The sequence below is a fragment of the Pyxicephalus adspersus genome, chromosome 7 (assembly GCF_032062135.1).
Source record: "Pyxicephalus adspersus chromosome 7, UCB_Pads_2.0, whole genome shotgun sequence".
Lineage (NCBI taxonomy): Eukaryota > Metazoa > Chordata > Amphibia > Anura > Pyxicephalidae > Pyxicephalus > Pyxicephalus adspersus.
Window position 1 is genome coordinate 67,727,190 of NC_092864.1, and position 24,594 is coordinate 67,751,783.

The 24,594-nt window shown below is 36.9% G+C and overlaps 1 protein-coding gene across 1 annotated transcript; it reads left to right on the top strand.

The window, feature by feature from the left end:
* CAVIN2 (caveolae associated protein 2) lies at positions 1-21,990 on the top strand. The gene is made up of 2 exons (XM_072418855.1): positions 1-651; positions 21,193-21,990. The coding sequence occupies exons 1-2, from the start codon at positions 157-159 to the stop codon at positions 21,967-21,969; spliced, it is 1,272 nt and encodes a 423-aa protein (XP_072274956.1). The 5' UTR covers positions 1-156; the 3' UTR covers positions 21,970-21,990.
* Positions 21,991-24,594: the final 2,604 nt, after the last annotated feature.

The window sequence follows — 24,594 nt, forward strand, 5'->3', positions numbered from 1 at the left end:
GGAGCAGAGGCTTACAAGAGAAGCTGGAATGTAGATGTTAGGAGTGTTCAGCTGCAGTCTGCTATTCTATACAAGCAAAGGGTGGAAAAGGCTCTGCTGGTATAATAAACATCATCACAAGACAATATACAAGTGGATAAAGTCACAACAGCAATCATGGAGGAAGATTCAATTCAGGTAGAGCATGCCACAAATGAGGAGTTTCATAAACCTGGTGAACATGAAAGCCAGGAGCTGGTGGTGCCCAGCCACAGCCCTGCAGAATCACCCAGCTCCAGCCCAACACCTCAACATGTAATGGATTCCATCAAGGACAGCAGCCAGGTCAATGCCATCACAGTCCTCACCTTGCTAGATAAACTGGTCAATATGCTGGATTCAGTGCAAGAGAACCAGCACAAAATGGAAAAGAAACAGATTGATATAGAGAACTCTGTCAAAGGGATTCAGAATGATATCACAAAGTTATCCAAGAGTCATACTTCTACCAGCAACACTGTCAGCAAACTTTTGGAAAAGTCTCGCAAAGTCAGTGCTAATATGAGGGAAGTAAAGGATCGGATGGACAAACAGACAACTCAAGTCAAGAAACTGGAGAACAACCAAAGCCAGCTACTGAGAAGGAACAACTTCAAAGTCCTGATCTTCCAGGTAGGTGGCATCTAGAGGTGGCTGGTGATGGTTGGAGAGTTTGGTAGTGTCAATTACTGTATACATTGTAAATATAAATAAAGAGGAAGAAGAAAGATTTTTTTATAAATAGGAGGAAAAAGAAAGATCCGAATATAAAAATATATAAAAAAGTAGAAAAGGTCTTGACCCAATATTAGCATGGGTATAGTCAGACCAATCAGCTAGACAGTTTTGATCCCTGACTGTATAATAATAGAGGGTTCAATACATGAAAGTATAACGTCTCTTGTCCCGGCGTGTACTGTATATATACCGTACTTTATATGTTGTCCTGTATGAGTTCAATTTTTCCAGCACCACCCTGCTATGATTTATACAAGCTGGGACCCTGGCACAGCAACCCCAGTGTTCTGCAGCTGGTAGTTTAATACTACTAATATTGTTATTAATAAACAGGATTTATATAGCGCCAACATATTACACAGCGCTGTACAATAAATAGAAGTTGCAAATGACAGACAGAATCAGAGAGTGGCACAAAAAGAGGAGAGGACCCTGCCCAGAAGAGCTTACAATCTAGAAGGTGGGGGAAGTATCATATAGACTATATAGTATCAGCTCAGTTCTTCTTCTCAGACTAGTTGTGTCCAGTAGTGTTATAGACTCTTGATCTAGTATCAGATCTATATCAAACCTTCTACTTTGTCTCTATTACCTTTAATAACTCTAGCGGTGCTGGGTATGACATTTCTTCTTGGACTGGCCTGAGACTGGATTTTACATTGATCAGCTATATGATAGATGATCATGGAGCCATATGTAAGAGGTAAATCAGGATAAGTGATATTTATATGCGTGACCACTTAATTGTATAGTAGAACTCATCCTTACTAGTTTAGGTTTTCCTTAGTTCAACAAGAAGTTAATATTTACCTTCAATGTGTATATAGATCACAATACCACTAAAACTTTTGTTAAACAAAAAAAAATGAAAATAAATAAAATTTTAGAATGAGAAACATACTTGGTTGGAGGGGTGTGGTCTTTTGGCATAAACCCTGTTTAACAAATCTAAAGGAGGAACAACCTGCAGAATATGCACAAGGAAAATGTCATGGTTATGTAAAAATAATTCAACTTTTTCTGGTACTAACCTGGAACAAGCATACAAGTAAAATCAGTGATTGCTGATACTTGTTTCAGGTCAGTGATTTAAAACTTAAGAACATTTTTGAGCCAGTACAACAGCCAGGTTACCAGTATTTTTAGAAGAATCAGCAATGGCAGCCTATATTTTACCTTATTTCTGATCGAGAATGAATAAAGTTGATACTGGAGAGAATTCAAAAATTACAATTTAGTATGAGATGTTGGTAAACTGTAATACATTGTCTGTCGCTGGTTGGTTGATACCTTCTTGCATTATGAATGTCTAGAATGAAAAGAACCTATTAGCACATTAAGGATATAGTTGTAATTAAACCATCAGAAATCAGAGAGTAAATAAGTAAAATTGATGATTTTTTTTTCGGCCTCCACCCCTGTCATTTGTGGAAATATTTATGATTAATATGTTAATAAAGCAAACAAATGATCATGTATTTGGGCAAATGTCAGAAACCTGGGCAATTCCAAATAAAATATGCTGGGAAAAATGCATAACCAATGTTTATAATTAGTAGAAACGTATAACCAATATGATTGGTTGATCAGAAGATATAGGCAGCTTAGTTACAGGGTCTAGCTATACTCTTAACCCAAGGTTCACCTGTATTTTACCCCCTCCCAAAAAAAAAAGTTGATTCACACATTTTCTAATTGAAAACAATTTGGAAAATGTGTGAAATTTGGATACAAGGGTCAATCTTGGGAGAAAATATTTATTAATTTGTCAACTATTATATAAAAGTTAAGGTTGGCCCCAGTCATCCTGCCTCACAAGCCCTCCTATTGGTCCTTCAGTTTATTGGTTGTACCTTTTGATAAGGAGGCTTTGGAGGAGAAGGGGTGTGACCCTGTTAGCTTTTACAGGAAAAGTCAAAATTTGTAATTAAAGGTACATGTCTCTGTATACTGCACAGTTTTACATGTGGTTTTTACTACTTTTGCATTTTTTCATCATCACCATGTATGACTTATAGTTACATAGTACCACAATTACAATATGTAGAGAACGGCTTTATTGAGCATCACCTTGCGTCAGAAGAGGCAACGAGCACCAGAAGGAACCTGCTGGGCACATGGGACCTGAAAAGAGATAAATATACAATAAAGAGCAAAAAACGTATGTGTAGGGCAATCTGGGGAGTATCAGGGTGGGGGACAATAGAAAAGAAGTTGGGCTTTAAGAAAAAATGAGTTCAGTTTGGATGAATCCATATCCATGTGCTGTGGGGTATAAGTCCATTACTGTGGCACTGCAGTATACACTGCACACCAGATTGTGACGATGTTTGAGCTTTGTGACATGGCGAGTTATCCTCCTGGAAGTAGCCATCAGAAGATGGGTACATTTTGGTCATAAAGGGATGGACATTTTCAGCTGCAATACTAAAGTAGGCACCATTCAAATGATGCTTAATTGGTGCTAGGGGCCCAAAGTGCCAAGCAAATGTTTCCAAAACCATTCCATCACCAGCAGCTCCAACCATTGATACAAGGCAGGATGGATCCATGCTTGATGCCAATTTCTGACTCTACCACCCAAACATTGTAGCAGTAATCAGGACTCACCAGACCAGGCAATCATTTTCTTCTCTTAGCCTCTGTTAGCCGCAGATACCAGATTGGCAGCCAGTGTGGTCTACTGCCTATGAAGCCCATCTGGTTTGTGTGTTCAGAGATGATCTTTTGCATATTCCATTGTAACGAGTGGTTATTTGAGTTATCAAATAAACACACCTGCTCACACACAACACTTATTCTTGATGGCATTATTTGAGAATGTTGTAGTCAACTCATAGTCTAATATTAATTATTAGCAAACTGAAAACTTCTCAAAGTAATGACTTATGCCTAAAGCCGCATACACACGTGCAATATTAGTCGTTGGAAAGGTTCATTGCACGATGCATGAACAAGTGTTGTAAAAAACAGCACCGTTCTGCTCTATGGAAAGGGTTGGGGGAGAGCAACGGAGCAGCACCCTGCTGTGCGCTCTCCCCCTTCCCTTGCATTACAATCGTTCGTCGTCCATCGTCTGTGGATCCGCCAAGATGGTGGTTCGGACGATGGACAACTGGCGCTGTACACATGCCAGATTTTTGCCCAATATTGGCCCTGAGCCGATTATCGAGTGAGAACTGTTGGACGTGTGTACGTAGCTTAAGAGTATGGAAAGGCCAGTGAATGGCTTGATGCCCTATAGGTTAAAAGCTTAAGAGTGTACTTGACAGTGAGGAGTTTTGCTTATACTACTCAGTTATTAAACTATTGTGTTAAAATCCTAACAGGTTTATATAATAAACAGTGGAAGGAGCAAAGTGTAGAGTACAGAAATATTTACTAACCAATCAGAATTCACTACATTAAACTTAACAAAACAAGCTGGTTTTTGGCAGGTTTCCACATTTAAGTGCAAGTATTGTATAGTAAAATCCCACTCTTGTTATCAAATACTAGTATGGGTTTAGCCTTCCCTTAAAATTGTAAAGCATGTACAAAAGTCAGAGGGTTTTTTGGCTAAATACAATAGTGTGCATTTTTCAAATTATAAGTATTAACAAAACATCATGATGCTTAAATAGGTGTTGGAAAGATAAATGTTTACTAACATGTAACAATGTTTTGTTAATACTTATGTTTTGAATGTTAGCCCAAAAAAAAAAACTTTTTTTACTTTTGTAGAAGTTTTCCACATTTACTTTACTATCTAGTTGGTGCCTTGCTCCTTGCATTGTTTTAATTAGCAAATCTGTAAGTACTGGAAACCAAATATATGCTGGTTGCAATGGCTAATTTGTAGTCAAGTGTGAAGAGTAACGTTATACCATCACAATGTATACACAATGGTCATGATTTATTAAAGCTCTCCAAGGCTGGAGAGGATACACTTTCATCAGTGAAGCTGGGTGATCCAGAAAACCTAGAATGGATTTCATTTGCTATTTGCTAGCAAATGTTTTCAATACTAGACCAGATCTATTCTGGGTTTGCTGGATCACCCAGCTTCACTGATGAAAGTGTATCCTCTCCAGCCTTGGAGAGCTTTAATAAATCAGGTCCCTATACAAGGGTCATTGATAGACAAACTTTGCTTAGTGGATCATGTCTATGTTGGTTCAGCTTATGGCATAGACAAAAGGCACTATGCAAGCGTGAAAGCAAAGAAAAGACAGAAAGGAACTTTGGAAGGTGAAATAAAATAATAAAAAGGAAAAGGGTGTACTAGTATATATTATTTTTCATCAACTGTTTACGTAAAAACACAAAAAAAAACATAGTTGATTAGGGCAAAATGCCCTTTTTACTTAAGGAATGGTCACCTGATGCTTCAGCCCTTTCTTTCTTGTTTACATTTGGTGGGTTCTTTTTTTGGCTGTCAATGTTACTACTTGCTAAGAGATGGGCTTTAAACAATAACTAAACCCTAGAAGAAAAATCAGACTAATTGCAGCATACCAGCTCATTCATGCTGGTTTCTGGGCAAGTAAAGTCGGTTTGCATGCATGGAACAGGCATCAGATGCTTTGCAAGGTCTTTGATGGGTGGGGTGTAGTTAGCCGGTGTTCTTCTAATGCCCCACCCCACCCTGTGACTTTTTGCTGGAGCTAATAGTTATGACTGCATAGGGGTAATGTCATTCAAGCTATTCATCCTTAAATGCAGTTTCTACATTATTTTTGCTTTTTCGGGCCAAGTACATTTTCTTCATCTAAAGAAAAAAATAGCTGCCGATCTGCCAGAATATAAAGCAAAATTAAATCCACAGGTAGGGGTGAGCATTTTCCATAATCAGCAGGTTTGTACATCAAGTATGCCAGTTATGGAAGTCATACCTTTCTCCAAGCACACTGCAGCCATTACAGGTCCAGGATTCCCTTTAATAACCTTTTTAAATGATATTCAATATTATGTATGCATATATTTATATATATATATATATATATATATAAAGCTTTCTTTTCTAGTAAATTAAAGAAGTACCCATTTTTGGACAGACCCCTGTGTATTAAAGGTTAAGCCCACCCCTTGTGGTTCATCAAACGGGTGAGAGAGTCCATACTGCTATACAGAAGCTCAGCAGGAAAGAATGGAGTTAAAAGGAGGTTAGAGAAACATAAATGTTGGTAAGCTTTATGATGGGTAGCACCAACATAAACAAATAAATTAAGTATTATAAAATAGGATTGGTGGAAAAGAAGGATAAAACACGTATGCCAAAAAAAAAAGAATAGTGATAAATTGTTTAATAGCAAACAAATATAATTCATATCACAAAAATACAAATAGTGTACAAAGTATATAGCATAATGGAAAACAAGTGAGCAGGGTGGTCACAAGTCGTTGGCTGAGTGTTTGAAACACTTATATACAATAGTGCTGTTCTCACAGATTTTAGGTGTAGAGTGCATCACATGAGATCAGAAATAGTCCCAGGTCTGACGCGTATCACCCAGTTGGAACTTCAGAGGAAGCTTATCACAATCTGGAATTCTGTACATAGGGCAACATTTTGTCTTTTGCAGAGCTCGCAGGACACTATACTAACTAGGTGAGATAATAAAGACATTGTAGATATGTCAACTCTCTGGACCGGATCACTTGTGGCAACTAAGTCACCATTTTGATCATTTTTTATTCTGGCTTGTGTTTGCTTGTTCATAAATGAATCACAGGTCAGGAACCATTGGTTTTAAACAATTTTCATTTAACGTGTACAGACCTTCATTTGCCTTCATTGTTATTCTATTGGGCTGATGATTGATTTCCATTGTGGATTGGCAGACAAATATTGATGCTGTTGTGCTATAGTATACTTGCAAGTGTTGTGTTGATTTTATTCAGTTTGTGCTTATTGAGAGACCGTAGACCGCATCCCAACCACTACTTGCTGTGATAAATTTTACAGGTAGTGTTAGATTTATTTTACTGCTTAAAGTGGAACTAAACCCATAATACTCACCTGTCCCTGTTCCCTTGCAGGGTGCCCCCATCCTCTTCTTTCGTCTCTTCCGGTAGACGATCTTAACTGACTGGGGGTGGCGTAACTCCTGCAGGAGTTCATTCATTCCCGGCACATGCTGGGTATCCTGGTTTCCAAATCAAACACTGCAGGTGCAGCTCAGCTTTTTGCCTGATACCTGGAGGAATCAGGCAGGTACGAGGGATTATTGCAGAGGGTACATCAACTGTTTGAACGTAGAATCTTAAAAGAGGAACTTTAGTTCTGCTTTAACTATTTATATTTTTTGCTAATGGTCAAAGGGAAATCTCAGAAACAAGTAGCAATTTAGGGCTTTTTCTTTAATATTCTAACAATTGTATATCTTTCTAAGACGTTGTTGCAATTGCCCCTCACTTCCAGGCCCTATAAAAAATCAGCCTCATCCCTGTCATACCATAGGACTGAGTTTCAGCACAAACGTAAGACTTCTCAAGCTCCCCCTGCATTTTGTGTGTTTATGTGCACATGACACAAAGCCTGATAAAGGCAGGGAGGACTTCACTTGTTTCGGGAGTTGTGTTGGTCCGATAGTCTGGCAAGGATGGTGCTAATTTGCTGCTGCCCAATAAGACTTTGGGTATTGCAGATTCTTATCATGTATTTTGAATGTTTCATAAATATATAAGGAGGGTCGGATGATACAAGACGCCTTTAGAGGTTTGAAGGTCTAAAATATTACTTTCTTACTACCCCTATGGGCCAGATTGAAAATGAGACAAACCCAAAAACAAAAATGAAATATATTGCAGCTCCATGGTTCTTAGGCTACGTACACTCTTGCAATGCTTCTTGTCCAATATTCAGGTCAGGGGCGATATTGGGCGAGAATCTGGCGTGTGTACAGCGCCCATCGTCCCAACGACTGTCCTGGCGGATCCAAGGACAATGGACGACGAGCGATCGTAAAGGAAGCGAAGGGGAGAGCGTGCAGCGGGGTGCAGCTCCGTTGTTCCCCCCTTCCTTCTCTGTAGAGTAGAATGGCGCTGTATGTACAGCACTCGTTCAAGCATCGTGCAGTCCTTAGTCGTGGGAAAGGATCGTGAAAGATCCTTTCCAACGACAATTATTGCACGTGTGTACCCAGCCTTAGTGGTAGTCACTGTGTTATTTTTCTTATTTTTTCATTTTTTTTCACTTGTTGATTCTGCCACCAACACGCTTCCTGTCCTAGGATGACAATGCTTACTCACCCTACTATATTGACACATATAGGACAGGGCTATTAGGAACCTTACTGTCCTCTTGTCTATAACATAGATGGTGGAGTCCTGTAATCTTTAGAAGAATAATACTGATTATAGTATAGTAAACAAAGGAAATTATTAGCTGATGAACTCGTATTATTCTTATCAAGCAGATATAACCAAACCCTTTCAATGATATGTTTAACAGACCAAAGAGGAGCCAATGGAGCTACCGCCCAGTGCCCAATTTTGAACAGCCAAAGCAAAGGAAGAAGCAAGAGTGTGTTACTTTTCTTGTTGCTGGAAACAACTCAAGAGGTCTAAATATACTTGTAGGAAATAGGAATTATCTAATATTACATTGTAGTTGACTACTTGACATACAAATAAAACCAGCCAGTGATCTACAAATGCTACCGAAAACATTTCCAATTTCATAGAGCATGTTACAAGGTCAGTAGTAGGGAGGTTTTATATCTATATCTAAATACAGCAGTGTATAAAAATATAGATTACTTGCAGACTGGAGTTTATATTTAAAATTTACCTTTAGGCAAAACTTTTTGTATAGCTTTGCGGTAAGGTAAGGATTACGGTAAGGAAGGATTAAAACCGCACTAGGGGTTCTACCTGGAGATTCACTTTAGGTGCACTGTATGTGTATTGTATGACATAAATATTGATTCTGTTCTCTGTTATTCACTTAGAATAAAAGGTAGAATTGAAAATAAAACAGCATGCACTGTAATAGTTGGCCAGTTAAATATTTTCTATATAGCTATAGCTTGTTTTCACTTTAAGCTTAGTTTAACTTATGTCAGTACTATCTGTTGAAGATTATACTGGGGCATGCAAGCTAAAAATGGAAAAGTTAATCGGACTTTTATCATATGTCCATTTTTGGTTTGTAAGTCTTTATTTAACTCTCTGCCTTGAGAAATTCCTAGCTCATAGAGAGTTAGAGGAAAGGGCAGGGAGTGAGTTTATATGCAATTTATGTAAGAGTATGGACAGTTTTTATGTGTGACCATCATGTGCTACACTTGTCAATTGTTGGTCATGCATTGAGCTTACTTTAAACTTACTTTAATAATTTTTAATGGAAACCCCACAATGGGCCTGATTTAGTAAATCAATTCAAGACTGGCGAAGATAAACTATCATCAGAGAACCTGAGTGATCCAGTAAATCTATGGACCTGGCCCAGGATTGATAACATTAGCCAACTAGTAGCAAATGATTTTTAGGAAATCCATTCCAGGTTTGCTGGATCATCCAGGTTCATAATGTAAGTTTATGAATGTTATGAATAGTATAATAGAAACATTTTCAGGATGTTTAAAAATAAACTTCTCAAAGTATTTTTATGTATTATTGCAATTTGCATGGTACACAGTGTACAATTGATTATACCAAACCCTGCTAATAAAAACGTTGGTATGATTGCTGATTGTGTACATGTCATTTGTAGAAAGTGTTTGATTAAACTGTTTTTTCATGCATTAGGGAAAACTTGGACGGCTGTCACATTTCTGTATGTGGTGTAAACCCAGCTCTAAATATTTTACATTCCTTTTGTGTAATTGGGCCCATCCCAGGATAAGACTGAGCTGCATTGTTATGCCCAGACAGTAGCTAGTTTTCACGTCTTCCCAAACATCAGCTCACTTTTTATATTACATTTCAATTTTTGATACTCTCTTTTACACTTGGATCTCAGTTAAATATTTGTTATCCCTTTGCAGCAATGAAATATGTTTAAAATAATATAATAATAATAATAATAATAAATAATATTCCTTAAAAGGCAGTGTCCCTATTGTAGTTTGCTACTTCTATTCACCACCTTGCAGCATATGTCATTGTTACCAAGAACTATGTATTATCTCCAAAGTTGCAAACCTGGAATAAGTTTGGGGTGCTGGATCTGTTTGATGAGTACATGATATAGATCACTGGGACCACATCATATTGTCGTGTGTTGTCATTTGTACTTGTGGCATGTATTTATTTCCATAGTCATAACCACATAGTGTGTCACAATTGTCCCCACTGCACATATTTATTCTGGATGCTTTGGTTGCCAAAAACACTACAGCTGAGTGTTTGTAACTGAACTTCAGGCAGTCATAAAATAATTAATGACAAATTGATTTTACTAACACATCCTTAAGCGCATTCCCCTAATAGTGTAAATACCTAAATTTGACTTGGTATTAGCCTATTACAGCCCTAGTACACTGGAGTGTGAACTCATAGGTCCTGATTTATTAAATCTCTCCAAGGCTGGAGAGGATACACTTTCATCAGTGAAGCTGGGTGATCCAGAAAACCTTTGAAGAAATCCATTCCAGGTTTGCTTGATCACCCAGCTTTACTGATGAAAGTGTATCTTCTCCAGGCTTGGAGAGCTTTATTAAATCAGGCCCAAAGAGAGAAAATGAGCCAACCCCATTTTGGACATTCTTTAGGGCAGTGTTCGCCAACTTTTTTGGTCCCGCAGACCACTAAAATCACTGTCGACTGTGCAGGGTTCTCCCCAGGCCCTTTTAGCTGGGTGCACCACCCAGCACTACAGCACCCACCCGGGTGTTTTTGGGTGGTTACTAAAAGTTTTTGGTCACAATACAGGATCTGCCACCCACCTACAATTTCTTCCCACCCAGCTTAAAAAAATTTCTGGGTTGAGCACTGCTTTGCATGCGCGGGGAGCCGGGTGTCACTTAAAGGGGAAGGTACCTCCCCCAGAGTGATATCATTATGACAACCCCGCCCACTTCCCCATCGAAGATCTGAGCCTGCAATGGGAGAGTGGGCGGGTTGTGTCCAGAGACACAGCCCGCCCACTTCACTGAGTCTGGGAACTGTACGGGGGACGTAGTCTGCGGCTCGGCCGCTGTGTCCCCACTCGGGGGTGTGCCGGCCACAGCCGCGGACCACCAACATTTTCTCGCGGACCACCGGTTGGCCACCACTGCTTTAGGATTTCACAAAAGAACTTTGATACATTTGTGCTATCTGTTAAAAAAAAGAATCATTTAGTTGAAGAAGTCCCTATTTCTGAACAATGTTTTTTTTCTACACATTCAGAGTTATGCGGGAGAATCAGCAACAGTAATATGTGCTTCAGTAAAAAATAGATAGTTTGTCTCTGCCAAATGAAACATTTTTCCAGATAAATGACTCATCAATATTCTTGTGCCCTCCTTGTGATTTGGGCGGGCCACGTCAGTTGTGTTGTTTTAAAATATGTTGTGTGTCTAGCAACCACAATGAGTTCCCTGTAATGTGGGAAAAGATTCTCCAAAAAAAAAGCTGTAAAACAAATCTGCGTCTGAACTCATTTCACTGGTATTTGATGTAAAGCTCAACTGTTAACCATACTGTTCCATCTTTGCATTTTTCCACTAAAGGACTGGCAAGCCCATGATGACAGTATTTGTATATTTTCCAGGGAGTAATCTTTTCCTTTTTCTGTCCCAGATTTTTAGAATATACACTTGGAGAATCAGAGAATGGCATTGGGCCCAGAATCCTTAACACTGGCAGCGTTTCTCCGATAGAAATGTTCCTAGTGTGTGTGTGAACTAAAAGGAGTGAGATTTGTATCTAGAATAACTTCTTCGAGATAAACAGAATCTTTGCCAGTTTATTACCCAGCTGAACTCGGACAACTAAAAACACGCCTCTTGGACACGAGCTTTCAATTTATTTCTAAATTTATTATACATATATGTGACCTTACAAATTCCAGAATGATTGCTCCAGTAATGTTCATTTTTGTGAAAACTCAGAAGTAATTAAATAAAAACCTTGTTATTAAAGAAGTAATATATATATATATATATATATATATATATATATATATATATATATATATATATATATATATATATATATATATATATATATATATATAAGGGAAAGTATAGTGGTTTAGTATCTTTTTATCATAAAGAGGACTAAACAGTCTATATAAAATACTGCATATTATTATTCAGAATTCTTCTATGGAGCTTGAAGGAGTGCTTTAGAGATTGTTCTCATTATAAGAAAGTACATTGCTGTGGAATATATCATTGGCTGTTTGTTGCGATTCAGACCCCATTCACTACATTGAATAGGCTAGCGCACAAAAACAGACAAAAATGCATGCCACAGTGCGTTGTAAAATGCACAGCAGTACAACACATTAGTGGGAACATCAGACTTGACCCTGATTTATTAAAGTTCTCCAAGGCTGGAGAGATTACACTTTCAGAAGTGAAGCTGGGTGATCCATAAAACATGGAATGGATTTTTAAAAATCATTTGCTATTTGCTAGCAAATGTTTTGAATCCTGGACCAGATCCATTCCAGGTTTGCTGAATCACCCAGCTTCACTTTTGAAAGTGTAATCTCTCCAGCCATGGAGAGTTTTCATAAATCAGGGCCTATATATCACACAAAACTGCACTGCACCACTTTGTGGGAACTAGGCATTAGTCTTTTCCCTACACAATTTCTAGGGACTACATATCCGCACTATAAAAAGTCTGCTGCATACACAGCTCAGTAGCTAAAGCTAGTACTTAAAATAATGTTTTTTACTGACCCTTACAAGTCAGAACAAAGTTCATATTCGAAAAACTTGACTGGTATAATAGAGTTCAATTACTAAACAGTTGCAAGCAAACAGTAAGGATTTTCCAGCATAAAGCATACGCGTGAGAAATTTCTAATGTACAGCACAATTACTGTCCATCCTCAGTCCAGTCTCGTATTGGCCTAAATTAAATGTTATTATATAGTGAATCCAATAGTGTCACCTTAACATTCGGTTATATAACCGGGGTAAAAAAGGCTAAATGAAGATTGTGAACAGGCAGTATTTAATGTACAGTGCTGCGTAATATGTTATATTAATCCTGTTTATTAAAAATAAATAATAATAATAATTTCTTTTATTGCGGAAGGGACATAGCCCTTCACCAGCATTTGTACATTTTTGTTTCCTGTTTTAAAGTTTAGTTCCAATTTACAAGTAAATGCTGCATTTACCAGCTGCTTTAGCAGTATGAGCTAGAAACGTGTCCCTTTACCCTTTATTGGATGTTTTTTTTTATGTAGGCCAAAATTCTTTCAATCATTGGGCCTGATTTATGAATGCTCTCCAGGGCAGGAGAGGATACACTTTCATCAGTGAAGCTGGGTGATACCTCAAACCTGGAATGGATTTTTTTCAAGTTATTTGCTATTAAATGTTTTGAATCCTGGACCAGATTCATTCCAGGTTTGCTGGATCACCCAGCTTTACTGGTGAAAGTGTATTTACTCCAACCTTGAGGAGCATTAATAAATTAGGCCCATTGTGACTAGCCACCAACAATGAATTCTGCCGGTCCATGGCAGGATTCAGAGCAGCCAAGGGCCCATAGTATAATGCAGCAGTAAATCAGTTTTCCAATGATTGTGCTGATCCTACTCACAGAAATCTCTGATACATACAAGTCAAACATTCTGCATTGGGGACAGATTGCCTTCTGATGGCTGGAAGGATTATGCTCAGGATTCCGAAGAATAAATTAACTACTGGCTACAATTCAGCTTTAATTAAAACTGCATTTTGTATTATAATTACACTGAATGTTTTTCTAATTCTTCTCCCTCTTTTTTGTCATGGCTGTTTGGAATGGATCTAGGACACATTTGTGCCTCTCTTTTTTTGCTTTTTGTTATTAACTGTTAGACTTAGACTCAGAATGCATTTGTGGAATGTTGGAGCATAGAATCCTGTATGTAAGTACACTCTTTCCATGCCCCACATGTCTTATTATAATCTGTGAAGGATGAATTATCCTGTGCAAAATCATTTTGTTTATCTTAACTGTGCCAGAGTATAGTCAGGTATTAAATCAGAAGAAATATCTTAGATATCCCTTCTGGCAATATACCTTAGGTTCCCTAAATAACAATATGTTTTTACCCTTAAATTATTTATATGAGTACAAATTTATAATCTACCGAATTTATCCCATTTTATGGTTATGTAGATTAAAGACAATACACTTTTCTCTTGCTTACACTTCACAAATTCTAAATAATTCCACCTGCAAATTAAATATGTTACTTTGGTTAGTATAAGCAAAGTAGGTTTATTTATTATACTTAAATAATCAGCTCCTATATTTGTATTTCTTGAAGTTTGGAAGATGTGAGTTTCTGATATTGTTTGGCTGTGTTGGTGTTTTTCAACCTTTCTTTTAAGGCAGATCTTGTTACAAAGAAAGTAAGAAAGCCATACTAGACTAGAATCTGGTATGGCAAAAAAACACCTAAACCTTTGGGCCAGAACATAATCATTGAATCTTGCAGAATATATTATATATTATATTATAATTATAATATATATGAATAAATTATAAGGTTGGAATACTGGTTTTAGAAACACTGCTTTTCCAGAATACTGTAGGGTAAAATCTAATTATGATGCTTGTCTTGCTGTGATGTTGGTCATGCACATGAATATATTGGTAGTTTACACAAAACAGTTCTAGGAAGAATGGGACAAAGAGAAAGTCACTAGCCACCTTTATTGCCAGCCTAAACCCAGGGGTATTTTATTCCAGGAGTGAAAAGAAGAGGTTAGGTTTGACACTTTCCTATATTTGTAAAACCTTCTAGGTTTTACAAATTAAACTCTAGATTAATAATGAGTTTATGAACACCATTGGAAGCCATATCTGCACATAAGCCAATGGGACTTGTATTGGCCCAACACTCGTATGGTGATTGTGCAAGTTAAAGCAGCATAGCAGATGTAAATTAGGTAACCTAACCATTGTTGATTGATTATTGGTTCCCTTCTTATTATCCAGACCAAGGTAAAAAAAAGTATTAATGGCATTTGTTTCTCTGATTCACACAAAATCATTGTGTTGGTTTGTGCAAAGATACAATTAAATCAACACAAAGTAACACAAAAACATCTCCTATTCCAGGGAAAACGGAAAGTTATCCCTACAAAAATGCCACCATAAAAACACAAATCAATGCACAGTAAAATGCAGCGTGGTTAAAATAGGCCTGATTTATGAAAGCTCTCCAGGGCTGGAAAGAATACACTTTCAGAAGTGAAGCTGGGTGATCCAGAAAACATGGAGTGGAATTTTAAAACTCATTACTATTTGCTAGCAAACGTTTTGAATCCTGGACCAGATCCATTCCAGGTTTGCTGGATCACCCAGCTTCACTGATGAAAGTGTATTCTCTCCAGCCTTGGAGAGCTTTCATAAATCAGGGCCGATGTGTCAATGCATTTTCTATGCGTTTTTATGCATCCAGTTCCATGAAGCCCTAACACCTGCTAGATTACAGGTATCTTATAATACAAAAAAAAGTTACATTTCAGTGGATTTTTTTTTAGTTTACTACTCTTGAGCTGTGTGAAATGTGATACTGAGTTTGAACCTCGTCCATGACAAATGCCTTACACTCTTATCTAAACAATCTCAGTTTCACCTTAGGGGAAATCTGAAAGAATAAACTATAAATTGATGTTTTCACTAATGTTAAACCAAGTAATTTCTAGAGCTCACAAATATTTGACATTACAGAATCGGAACTGGATGTATGAACTTTTCTGTGCTTGATGTAATGTGACAAGATTATTCTCTTTTTTGCAAACAATACTCCAAATTGACACTTTTTTTTTTTTTGCATTTATTACAGTTTATATTTTTCTCTTTAACTCTATTGCATATATTTAGCACTTCATAAATATTAAGAAGGGGAATTGTAACCAGTGAAGAATTTGAACATGACATACATTATTTACAGCAGTTGAGACATGATAGTTGAAAGTGACTGATAATCCTGAACAGCTTCACAACTGATAATGATCATATGCTGACTCTCTCTTTTCAGTGACTCTCAAAAGCTTTTCACTGTTGCTGTTAGCTGTGTCCATGATGTTTTAATGCACCTAAACAAATGGATTCTAAATCAAGGCCCTGATTTGCCTATAACTCTAAAAAAAACAAAGAGGAAGAGTAAACAGCTTTTGCACCATACAATGTTTGTTATCCTCTATATATTTATTAGGTACAAACATTTAAATTGTAAAAGTACATTTTTAAAAGGTTTTTGTCCAGGTTTTCTTTATCTAAATGTTGTTATCGTTTGGCTGAAGACTATGCATTTCAGAGACTGAGCAAAAAAAGTCTCTTACAAGTAAAATATCCATTCCATGTAAAAAATATAAAAATAAAAAAAACCTACACATAAAAATGGTGACATTACTTTACTATGCTAACAATTATACTCAAGATAGCTCCTTTAGATTAATGCAAATGGTTAGAATATGCCACATCCCTTTCAATCTAACATTGCAAGACACTTTGTTTTGCCTGGGTCATTTTTTTTTAACACCTCAAACAATATATTTAGAAATAATTCAATGATTTATTAATTTATAATTCATAAAATGTGGTTAAAAACATCACAAAAATCCAAATGTTGGTACATATTAAATCCAGAGGTTAGTACATATTGAATAGGCTAATGATATAGTGACGCGTTTCTCAGAACAAAGTCTGCTTCATCAGGAGTTCATTAGCTTCTATCAATTGAGAGGTATTTTTTTCTGGATAAATGAGTCACAGGATCCATTAATGCAGGTATCCTATATCAGGTTGGTATAGGCTATTAATGCAATCATTTCCAAACTAGTAATTTTTTATATTCATATGTATTCCAATGTTTAGTGGACGATTTGTTTCAAAAGTACAGTACCCCTGTCCTATTAGGATTCGGTTCCAAGTTTGTTTCCCTGCTGATCCTTTAAAAGTCCCAAGGCCAATGACCTAGCCAAAACAAAGTGTCTTGCAATTTTACTTTACTAAGCATTAATGTGCTATGAGCTATATATGCAATTTATGTTCATGGAATGATGATTAAAAACATAAAAAGGGCATTTCCGTAAACCCACATAATATATATATATATATATATATATATAAATATATATATGTGTGTGTGAATATATATATATATATATATATATATATATATATATGTGTGTGTGTGTGTGTGTGTGTGTATGTGTCTGTTTTTATCAGCACAGCCTAACAAAACAGGGCTTACCAGCCAGAAGAACATGCAAACCACACAGGAATGCAAACAAAAATCAAACACGACTCTCAGTACTGGGTTTCAGGACTACACACACCACTCAGAATGTTGGTTCAGTGCATACAGACCTGGTCACCCGATAGACAATAAATGCCCCAGCAGCACTGATTCCACACAGGAGCCTTTGCCCAGGCCCATTCACATTCCTGACGCTAGCTGTGAATAAAAAACCTCAATGTAATGCCATTAATAATGCACATCAACACACAACAATTTGTAAAAAAAAAAAAAGGATGTCAATGCATATCAACTCAAGTACATTACATGCAAGTAATGAGAAGGCCTTACTGCTGGCTTAACCCATGTGTGGAGCAAACCCAAAATAACTATCCCTTTGCCAATTCGCACATTTGGACATTTGCTATTAACAGCCACCACCCAACATTTTTGTAAGCCCATCCATTCACTATGTTCCATTAAGCATAGAAAGATAAAATTAAAGGGAACATGGACAAACCAAAACTTGAAAACCAATGGACAAAGAAAGTTGCTGGTCAAACAAATTTGATCCATGAACCCAGCTTGTCTTGGAATAAAGGCCCGGCTCTGTTAGCACACATAGGCTTTTTAAGAGTAAATTAAAATTATTTGAATGTCTCAGCAATATTAAGTAGAGTACTGCTGTAAAGGATTGGCATATTAAAGAGGAACTATACTCTAAACACAAAAAAAACAAAAACACACTTACCTTTATTCCCGCAGGGCAGTCCGATCACTCTGGGGGTGTTCCAGCATCTGGTCCCGCGCAGTCCTGGCAACCGTCTAGGAGCCAGCGCTCCGGGCGTGGCCATCTTCGTCTTATCTTCTGGGTTCTTCATCCTATGTCACCTGACCCAGCTGCAAGATCAGGTGATGTAGGATGATAAAAAAACTCCTTCTGCCAAAAGGGCTTCTTCAGCAAATCTTAGGCATGCGTAGAAGGAGCGCCCAAGAGCCTCCCAGGATGCCTGACATAGGTATTCCGGGAGGCTTTGCACTCCTATTTATTCTCGACCGCCTAGGCAGCCGAGAAATAGGGGGCAGTGCTGCACCACTTTTTTAAAAAAGGGTGTTGCACCTAAAAAAAAAACAGAATTTTTACCCTACAAAAGGAATTCAGCATTATTATACACTGTTTCCCTGTTTCACAACCATTTTAGCGGTCATTAACACCTGAACACAAGCCAGCCAAGCATCAGGAATCGGAGGTATTCTCATTAGGCATTGCTACCTCAGGAAAAGTGACCATGAGTAATGCTTTATTCATTTTTTATCATTATTATCTAACAGCTCACAGGATGAAAAGAAGTTATTTGTGATTGGATTTGAAAAAAACAATTATTTTTAAAGATATAATTGGTATCTCTAGCTGTGATAATTGTCTGCAAATGACTGAGCATTCCTTGGCAACCCTTCCCGGTGAAGGATGAGTACAGCTTTTGAGACAGAAGAATAATGCATTTGAACTGTTGCGATGGGTTAAATGACCTAATTAACTTGAATATAGACTAGAAAACACAGTACCTCACCTTGCACAATCATTCTGTAAACTGAAATCATTCAATATGGCTAGAATTATTATTTAAACTGTTCTCTCTTTAGAAAAAAAAATGAAGTACACATTACACATTTACATTCCTAAATTAAGAGACGGACATTAATCAAGTAAATTAGCAATGACATTGTAAATAAATCAGAATGATGGTCACTTAGCAAAGTTTAGGCTTTTTATGTATTTGTGACCCCTGCATGTGGAATACTGAGTAGACAACTGTGACAGTTTTTATTACCACTAGATAAAAAACTAGCTTTCATCAATATGAGCAGGGATTGATTCATACTCTTTCCTCCCCTAGGCCAGAAATTTGTGATCCCCCCCCCCGCCATTTTCTCGGCAGAATAAGGGATACAAAACTAAAGCTATCATACATTGCTGGTCTGGTCATTGCCACCTGCTCACCATTTCTGAACCAAAAAGCTGAAACTACATGTACTATACAATGCGTCCTGTCAGTTAGAGGTAGCTGCCAACCTTTGAACTCCATTCATTCTTCAATGGATACTTCCAGAGAAATGCAACCCCTCAATAATATGGCACCCTAGGCCACAGTCAGCACAGATGCACAATTAACCTCCCTGGCAGTAACCCAGAGTGTGGCTCGGGGTAAAAAAACCTGCTGAAAGAGGTAACCCCAAGCCACACTCAGGGTAGGTAAAAACATAAAAATGAAGACTTACCTGGTCCCATCCGTGTGCTCCAGTGTCCTGCCCGTCGGATCCCATCCTCGGGCCGCATCCTCTTCCTCTGATCTGTCCCCCAGCAAGTGCACTGACGTTCCCAGGGAGTTTCCGGTGACGTTGGTGCGTGCGAGGGATTATATATATTAAATATCTATACATATATTATATATACATAAAATATACTACTGTACAGTTATATTACAGGTTTTATTATTATTTTGCACCCTTTTACCAGATTTTTGTGTTTTTTTATTTAAACTTTATTTTTAAATTTATTAAATACTATACATATTTCAGTGAGTTATGCCTAAGTATTACAGGCCTACAATGTAAAATACATTTTCATGAAAGACAATTTACCGCTTTTATACATCTGGACAGAAATGAACCGCCCTGGAGGTTAAGAAGTGGTCAGGGGAAGGTTTTATACTGTCACAGTACGTCTTAGGGTAGAGATTGAATAGTTTATGAATAAGGATGCACATTTATAATAAATATGTCCCAGAATCTCTTACATTTCCTGTTCAGTATTGACTTGATGTATAACAAAATCAATACATTTTCTAGTGTGTTTATAAAAAGTTACATAAAGTTATTAAATGGAAAAAAAAATGTAACCCATCTAATAGTGTTGTTTAAATGTAAAGTATTTTAGTTTCAGAGCCCACTTTTGTAATAATAAATGAGAAACCATGTTTCTTGTTTCAGATTATGAGTTTGATAAGATGTATGTAGTCTTATTCACTTGAAAAGTAGAGGTTGGGACCCCGATTAGGGACCCCGATTGTATCCAGGGTACATTGAAATGGCCCCTGGATACAATGGCCTGATTTCAAGGACAAGATTTAAAATTTAGCCTGGCTCACTGTTGTTCCTTGGTGATCTAGGTAGTTCCAGTAGGGCATATCTCCTACCTCTGCCCCATTCTGTTTATATGGACAAGAATGTTTCACCAGCCATTATATTGTGGCTGTAAATACAAACTGATAATTCTTCTTCAAAATATTTTATGTCTCGTTTTTTCATCTAAAGGTATGGAGTTACTGACATGTAAAGCCTATTGATGATACGGACACTTTTATCTAGTGGGCAAGGAGCAGATGTTAGCTAAAATATATTAATACGGGTATATCTATTACTGAGTCTGACATTCACATTCACCAAAACATTCCCTGGTGGAAAATAAATTACTGCCATTGAAACACATTAACCTGGAAGATTTTTATACCAGGGATTGTTTCAGATTCATTGTTTTAAAAATGGACCCCTAAGTGTTTTTCTTAACCTATTATCTTGCAAATATATGGAAAAATCAACAAATAAATCTTTTAGTCCTGAAGAAATGCATTTCAGAAGACATTCTTACTCTTTAGGCCTGATATATTAAAGCTCTCCAAGGCCAGAGAGGATACATTTTCATCAGTGAAGCTGGGTGATCCAGCAAACCTGGAATGGATCTGGTCCAGGATTGAAAACATTTGCTAACAAATAGCAAATGACTTTTAGGAAATCCATTCCAGGTTTGCTGGATCACCCAGCTTCACTGATGACAGTGTGTCCTCTCCAGCCTTGGAGAACTTTCATAAATCAGGCTCCTTGAGTTTAAAAATCAATAAAAAGTCTTATTTTATTATTTGGTTGTATTAGCTTAAAAAAAAATTAAAATTGTAAATAAAGGTAACATTTTTTTGTGTCCCTAACATTTTGATCCTGAACATTTATATGTAATTTTAGTATTTATTTATCATTGATTATGTATTGTGTTTCCATTTGTGTGTTATACAAACTTTGCTAATGTATTTCCCTTTTATGTTTAGGAAGAAAATGAAATACCTGCAAATGTCTTTGTGAAAGAACCAACACCAGTTCCCAGCATTACAGAAGGCACTGAAGAACCTGCTGACCCAAACAAGTTACAGGAGGAGACCATGCATACAATTGACCTATCTTCGGATGATGAAATTAATCATGAAGAGGGCCATGATGACAGCGCAGATGAAAAGTTAGGGCACAGCAGAGCTGAGAAAATGAAGAGATCTAGTCTAAAGAAAGTAGATAGCCTGAAAAAAGCTTTTTCACGTCAAAATATAGAAAAGAAGATGAACAAGATTAGCACTAAAATTGTGTCACCAGAAAGAAGAGAGAAAATCAAAAAGTCCTTTACACCATCCCAAAATAAAACTTCAAAGAGCTCATCTTTCAAGGTTCCAATTGGCTTTAGTGTGAAAAAGTCACATAATGAGGAGGCACACACAGAGGGTGAAGAAAAAAAGGAAGAGGTGGAGGAACAAGCTGTGACTGAGCAAAATGAAAGTCCAGAACATGAAAAGACTTCTACAACCGATGATGGAAAGGTGTTTGAAGAAGTAAGGGAGACTAAAGATGCCCCAGATGAAGAAGAAAAACCCGAGGAAGTACCAGTGGTGAAGATAAATACAGAGTTGGCTATTGTTGAAGATGAAGATGAGAATGAAGAAGACTTTGAAAATGAGAATCCTTTTAGCCCTGAATATAAGCCAAAACCTGGAGAACTAGAAGAAGCCTATGAAGCACCTACTCAGTCATCTGCTCTCCAGATAGACCAAAGTGCATAAATTGATACTGATTTAAAAGCATCTGATTTTAAGTCTTGTTTTATGCAGAAATGAAAGCTGAGTAGTGCACGTGGTAATATGTTTTATTAAAGGAGAAATCTTGTATTAGAAGGGAGCAATATATTTGGAGAGGACACTGCTTATAAGTTTATTTCTTAGAAAGTCTTGTAAGCGGCTACTAATTTTTAATCTTTTGTTAATTTTAGTCCTAATATATTTACCTTGCATTTATATCAAGCTAAACCATGAATGAATTATTATCCTTTTACAATTATATAAGAGGTTTATAGTGTGAAAAAAGACTTGCGGTAATATAAATCATTATTTGACCTTTAAGGCGTGCACCGTACACACTGTGAATTTACAGAATACGGCACTGTTAGATATCAAGTGGGATTCATTCAGAGGATGAAGTGAGGGTAGTGTGTTAATCATGGTTAATAATTTGTTCTTGCTCTTCCACTAAAATTACAGTCTGAGTAACTCAAGGGTTCTTTATTTTATACTTTTATTTTTTTTTCTTCACCAGTCACAGATTACTTGGACATCTCTAGTGCCTCATTCCATTCTTTTGATAAGACTCATACTTTAAAAAAGTTTTGCCAAGTTTAAGAATTCAGAGCTAAGTGTAAATGACACACTCCTCTCACTTTCCTCTCCAGTTTTACCAATCCCCAGTTGATGGCATTGCCTAGAAAGAGTAGGCAAGGTGCACTGTGTAATATATTAATGTTAAACACACCACCATTTAATGCCAGTCATAGGGATATCATTAGGCATCTAAAGGGAATATGACACGGAGAAGCTTCTGATGTTGTCTGTTATTCCATGACTTACAGGTTGATTGTCTTGGAGCAGTGCATCTGAACCTGTTAAGTATTAATGCAAGTGAGAGAATTAGTATGTAGCCCAGAAATCATCAGAAATGAAAGCTGAGTAGTGCACGTGGTAATATGTTTTATTAAAGGAGAAATCTTGTATTAGAAGGGAGCAATATATTTGGAGAGGACACTGCTTATAAGTTTATTTCTTAGAAAGTCTTGTAAGCGGCTACTAATTTTTAATCTTTTGTTAATTTTAGTCCTAATATATTTACCTTGCATTTATATCAAGCTAAACCATGAATGAATTATTATCCTTTTACAATTATATAAGAGGTTTATAGTGTGAAAAAAGACTTGCGGTAATATAAATCATTATTTGACCTTTAAGGCGTGCACCGTACACACTGTGAATTTACAGAATACGGCACTGTTAGATATCAAGTGGGATTCATTCAGAGGATGAAGTGAGGGTAGTGTGTTAATCATGGTTAATAATTTGTTCTTGCTCTTCCACTAAAATTACAGTCTGAGTAACTCAAGGGTTCTTTATTTTATACTTTTATTTTTTTTTCTTCACCAGTCACAGATTACTTGGACATCTCTAGTGCCTCATTCCATTCTTTTGATAAGACTCATACTTTAAAAAAGTTTTGCCAAGTTTAAGAATTCAGAGCTAAGTGTAAATGACATACTCCTCTCACTTTCCTCTCCAGTTTTACCAATCCCCAGTTGATGGCATTGCCTAGAAAGAGTAGGCAAGGTGCACTGTGTAATATATTAATGTTAAACACACCACCATTTAATGCCAGTCATAGGGATATCATTAGGCATCTAAAGGGAATATGACACGGAGAAGCTTCTGATGTTGTCTGTTATTCCATGACTTACAGGTTGATTGTCTTGGAGCAGTGCATCTGAACCTGTTAAGTATTAATGCAAGTGAGAGAATTAGTATGTAGCCCAGAAATCATCAGACGCTTCTGGCACATTCATATGAAATAATGCATTAAAAATTGGAAATCTATATAACAACACATTTTTAAAGTGAACCTGCCAGCCATTTTAAATATTTAAAGTTACTCAGCAATCAAATGGAAATGCTAACTTAACACTACTTACCAACTGAGATTTTCTGTTTTGGATCCAAGCTTTGCTATATTGCACCACCCCAGCTATAGTGATCACATAACCCAGAGAGGTATTCTTAGTTATTATTACTACAGACTTCCTGCTATCTCTTACATACAGAAACCGTAGAAGTTACACATCTCTGACTTTAGATCTGTGTGCAATGAACTACACAACTCTTATAATAGAATAAAACATTTTAACACAAGCATGGGTAAAGTGTTGCTTCCGTAAAGTCAGACGCCTACTTAGTAACAAAGTGTACCTAAAAAAGAAAGTACAACTTGTATGGTTCCTACTTTCAGAAATTAGTACTATCCAACTACCCGACAGGTTCACTTTAAATTGGGTCACCTAATGTTTTATCTGTTGCGTTGCTTTTATTCATTTTCTGAGTTATAAAATGTGAGATAAATATTGACAAAAAGGCATTAAAGGAGTTTAGTTTCCTTTAATCTAGTTGCCCGGTGATCTAGCCGCAGCTTTATAAAGGTTTTATTAGTTTTTATATATATTAGCAAGCAATAGACAACAGCTGTATGGATGTATATGTGTGTTTTTGAAATGTTTATATGTACTGCTTCCTATAGCTGAATATACTGTAATTATTGGGGGATGTCTGAAAGGCTGCTTTATATACACACTGCATTAGCAAGTAGTATTTGTGATGGAA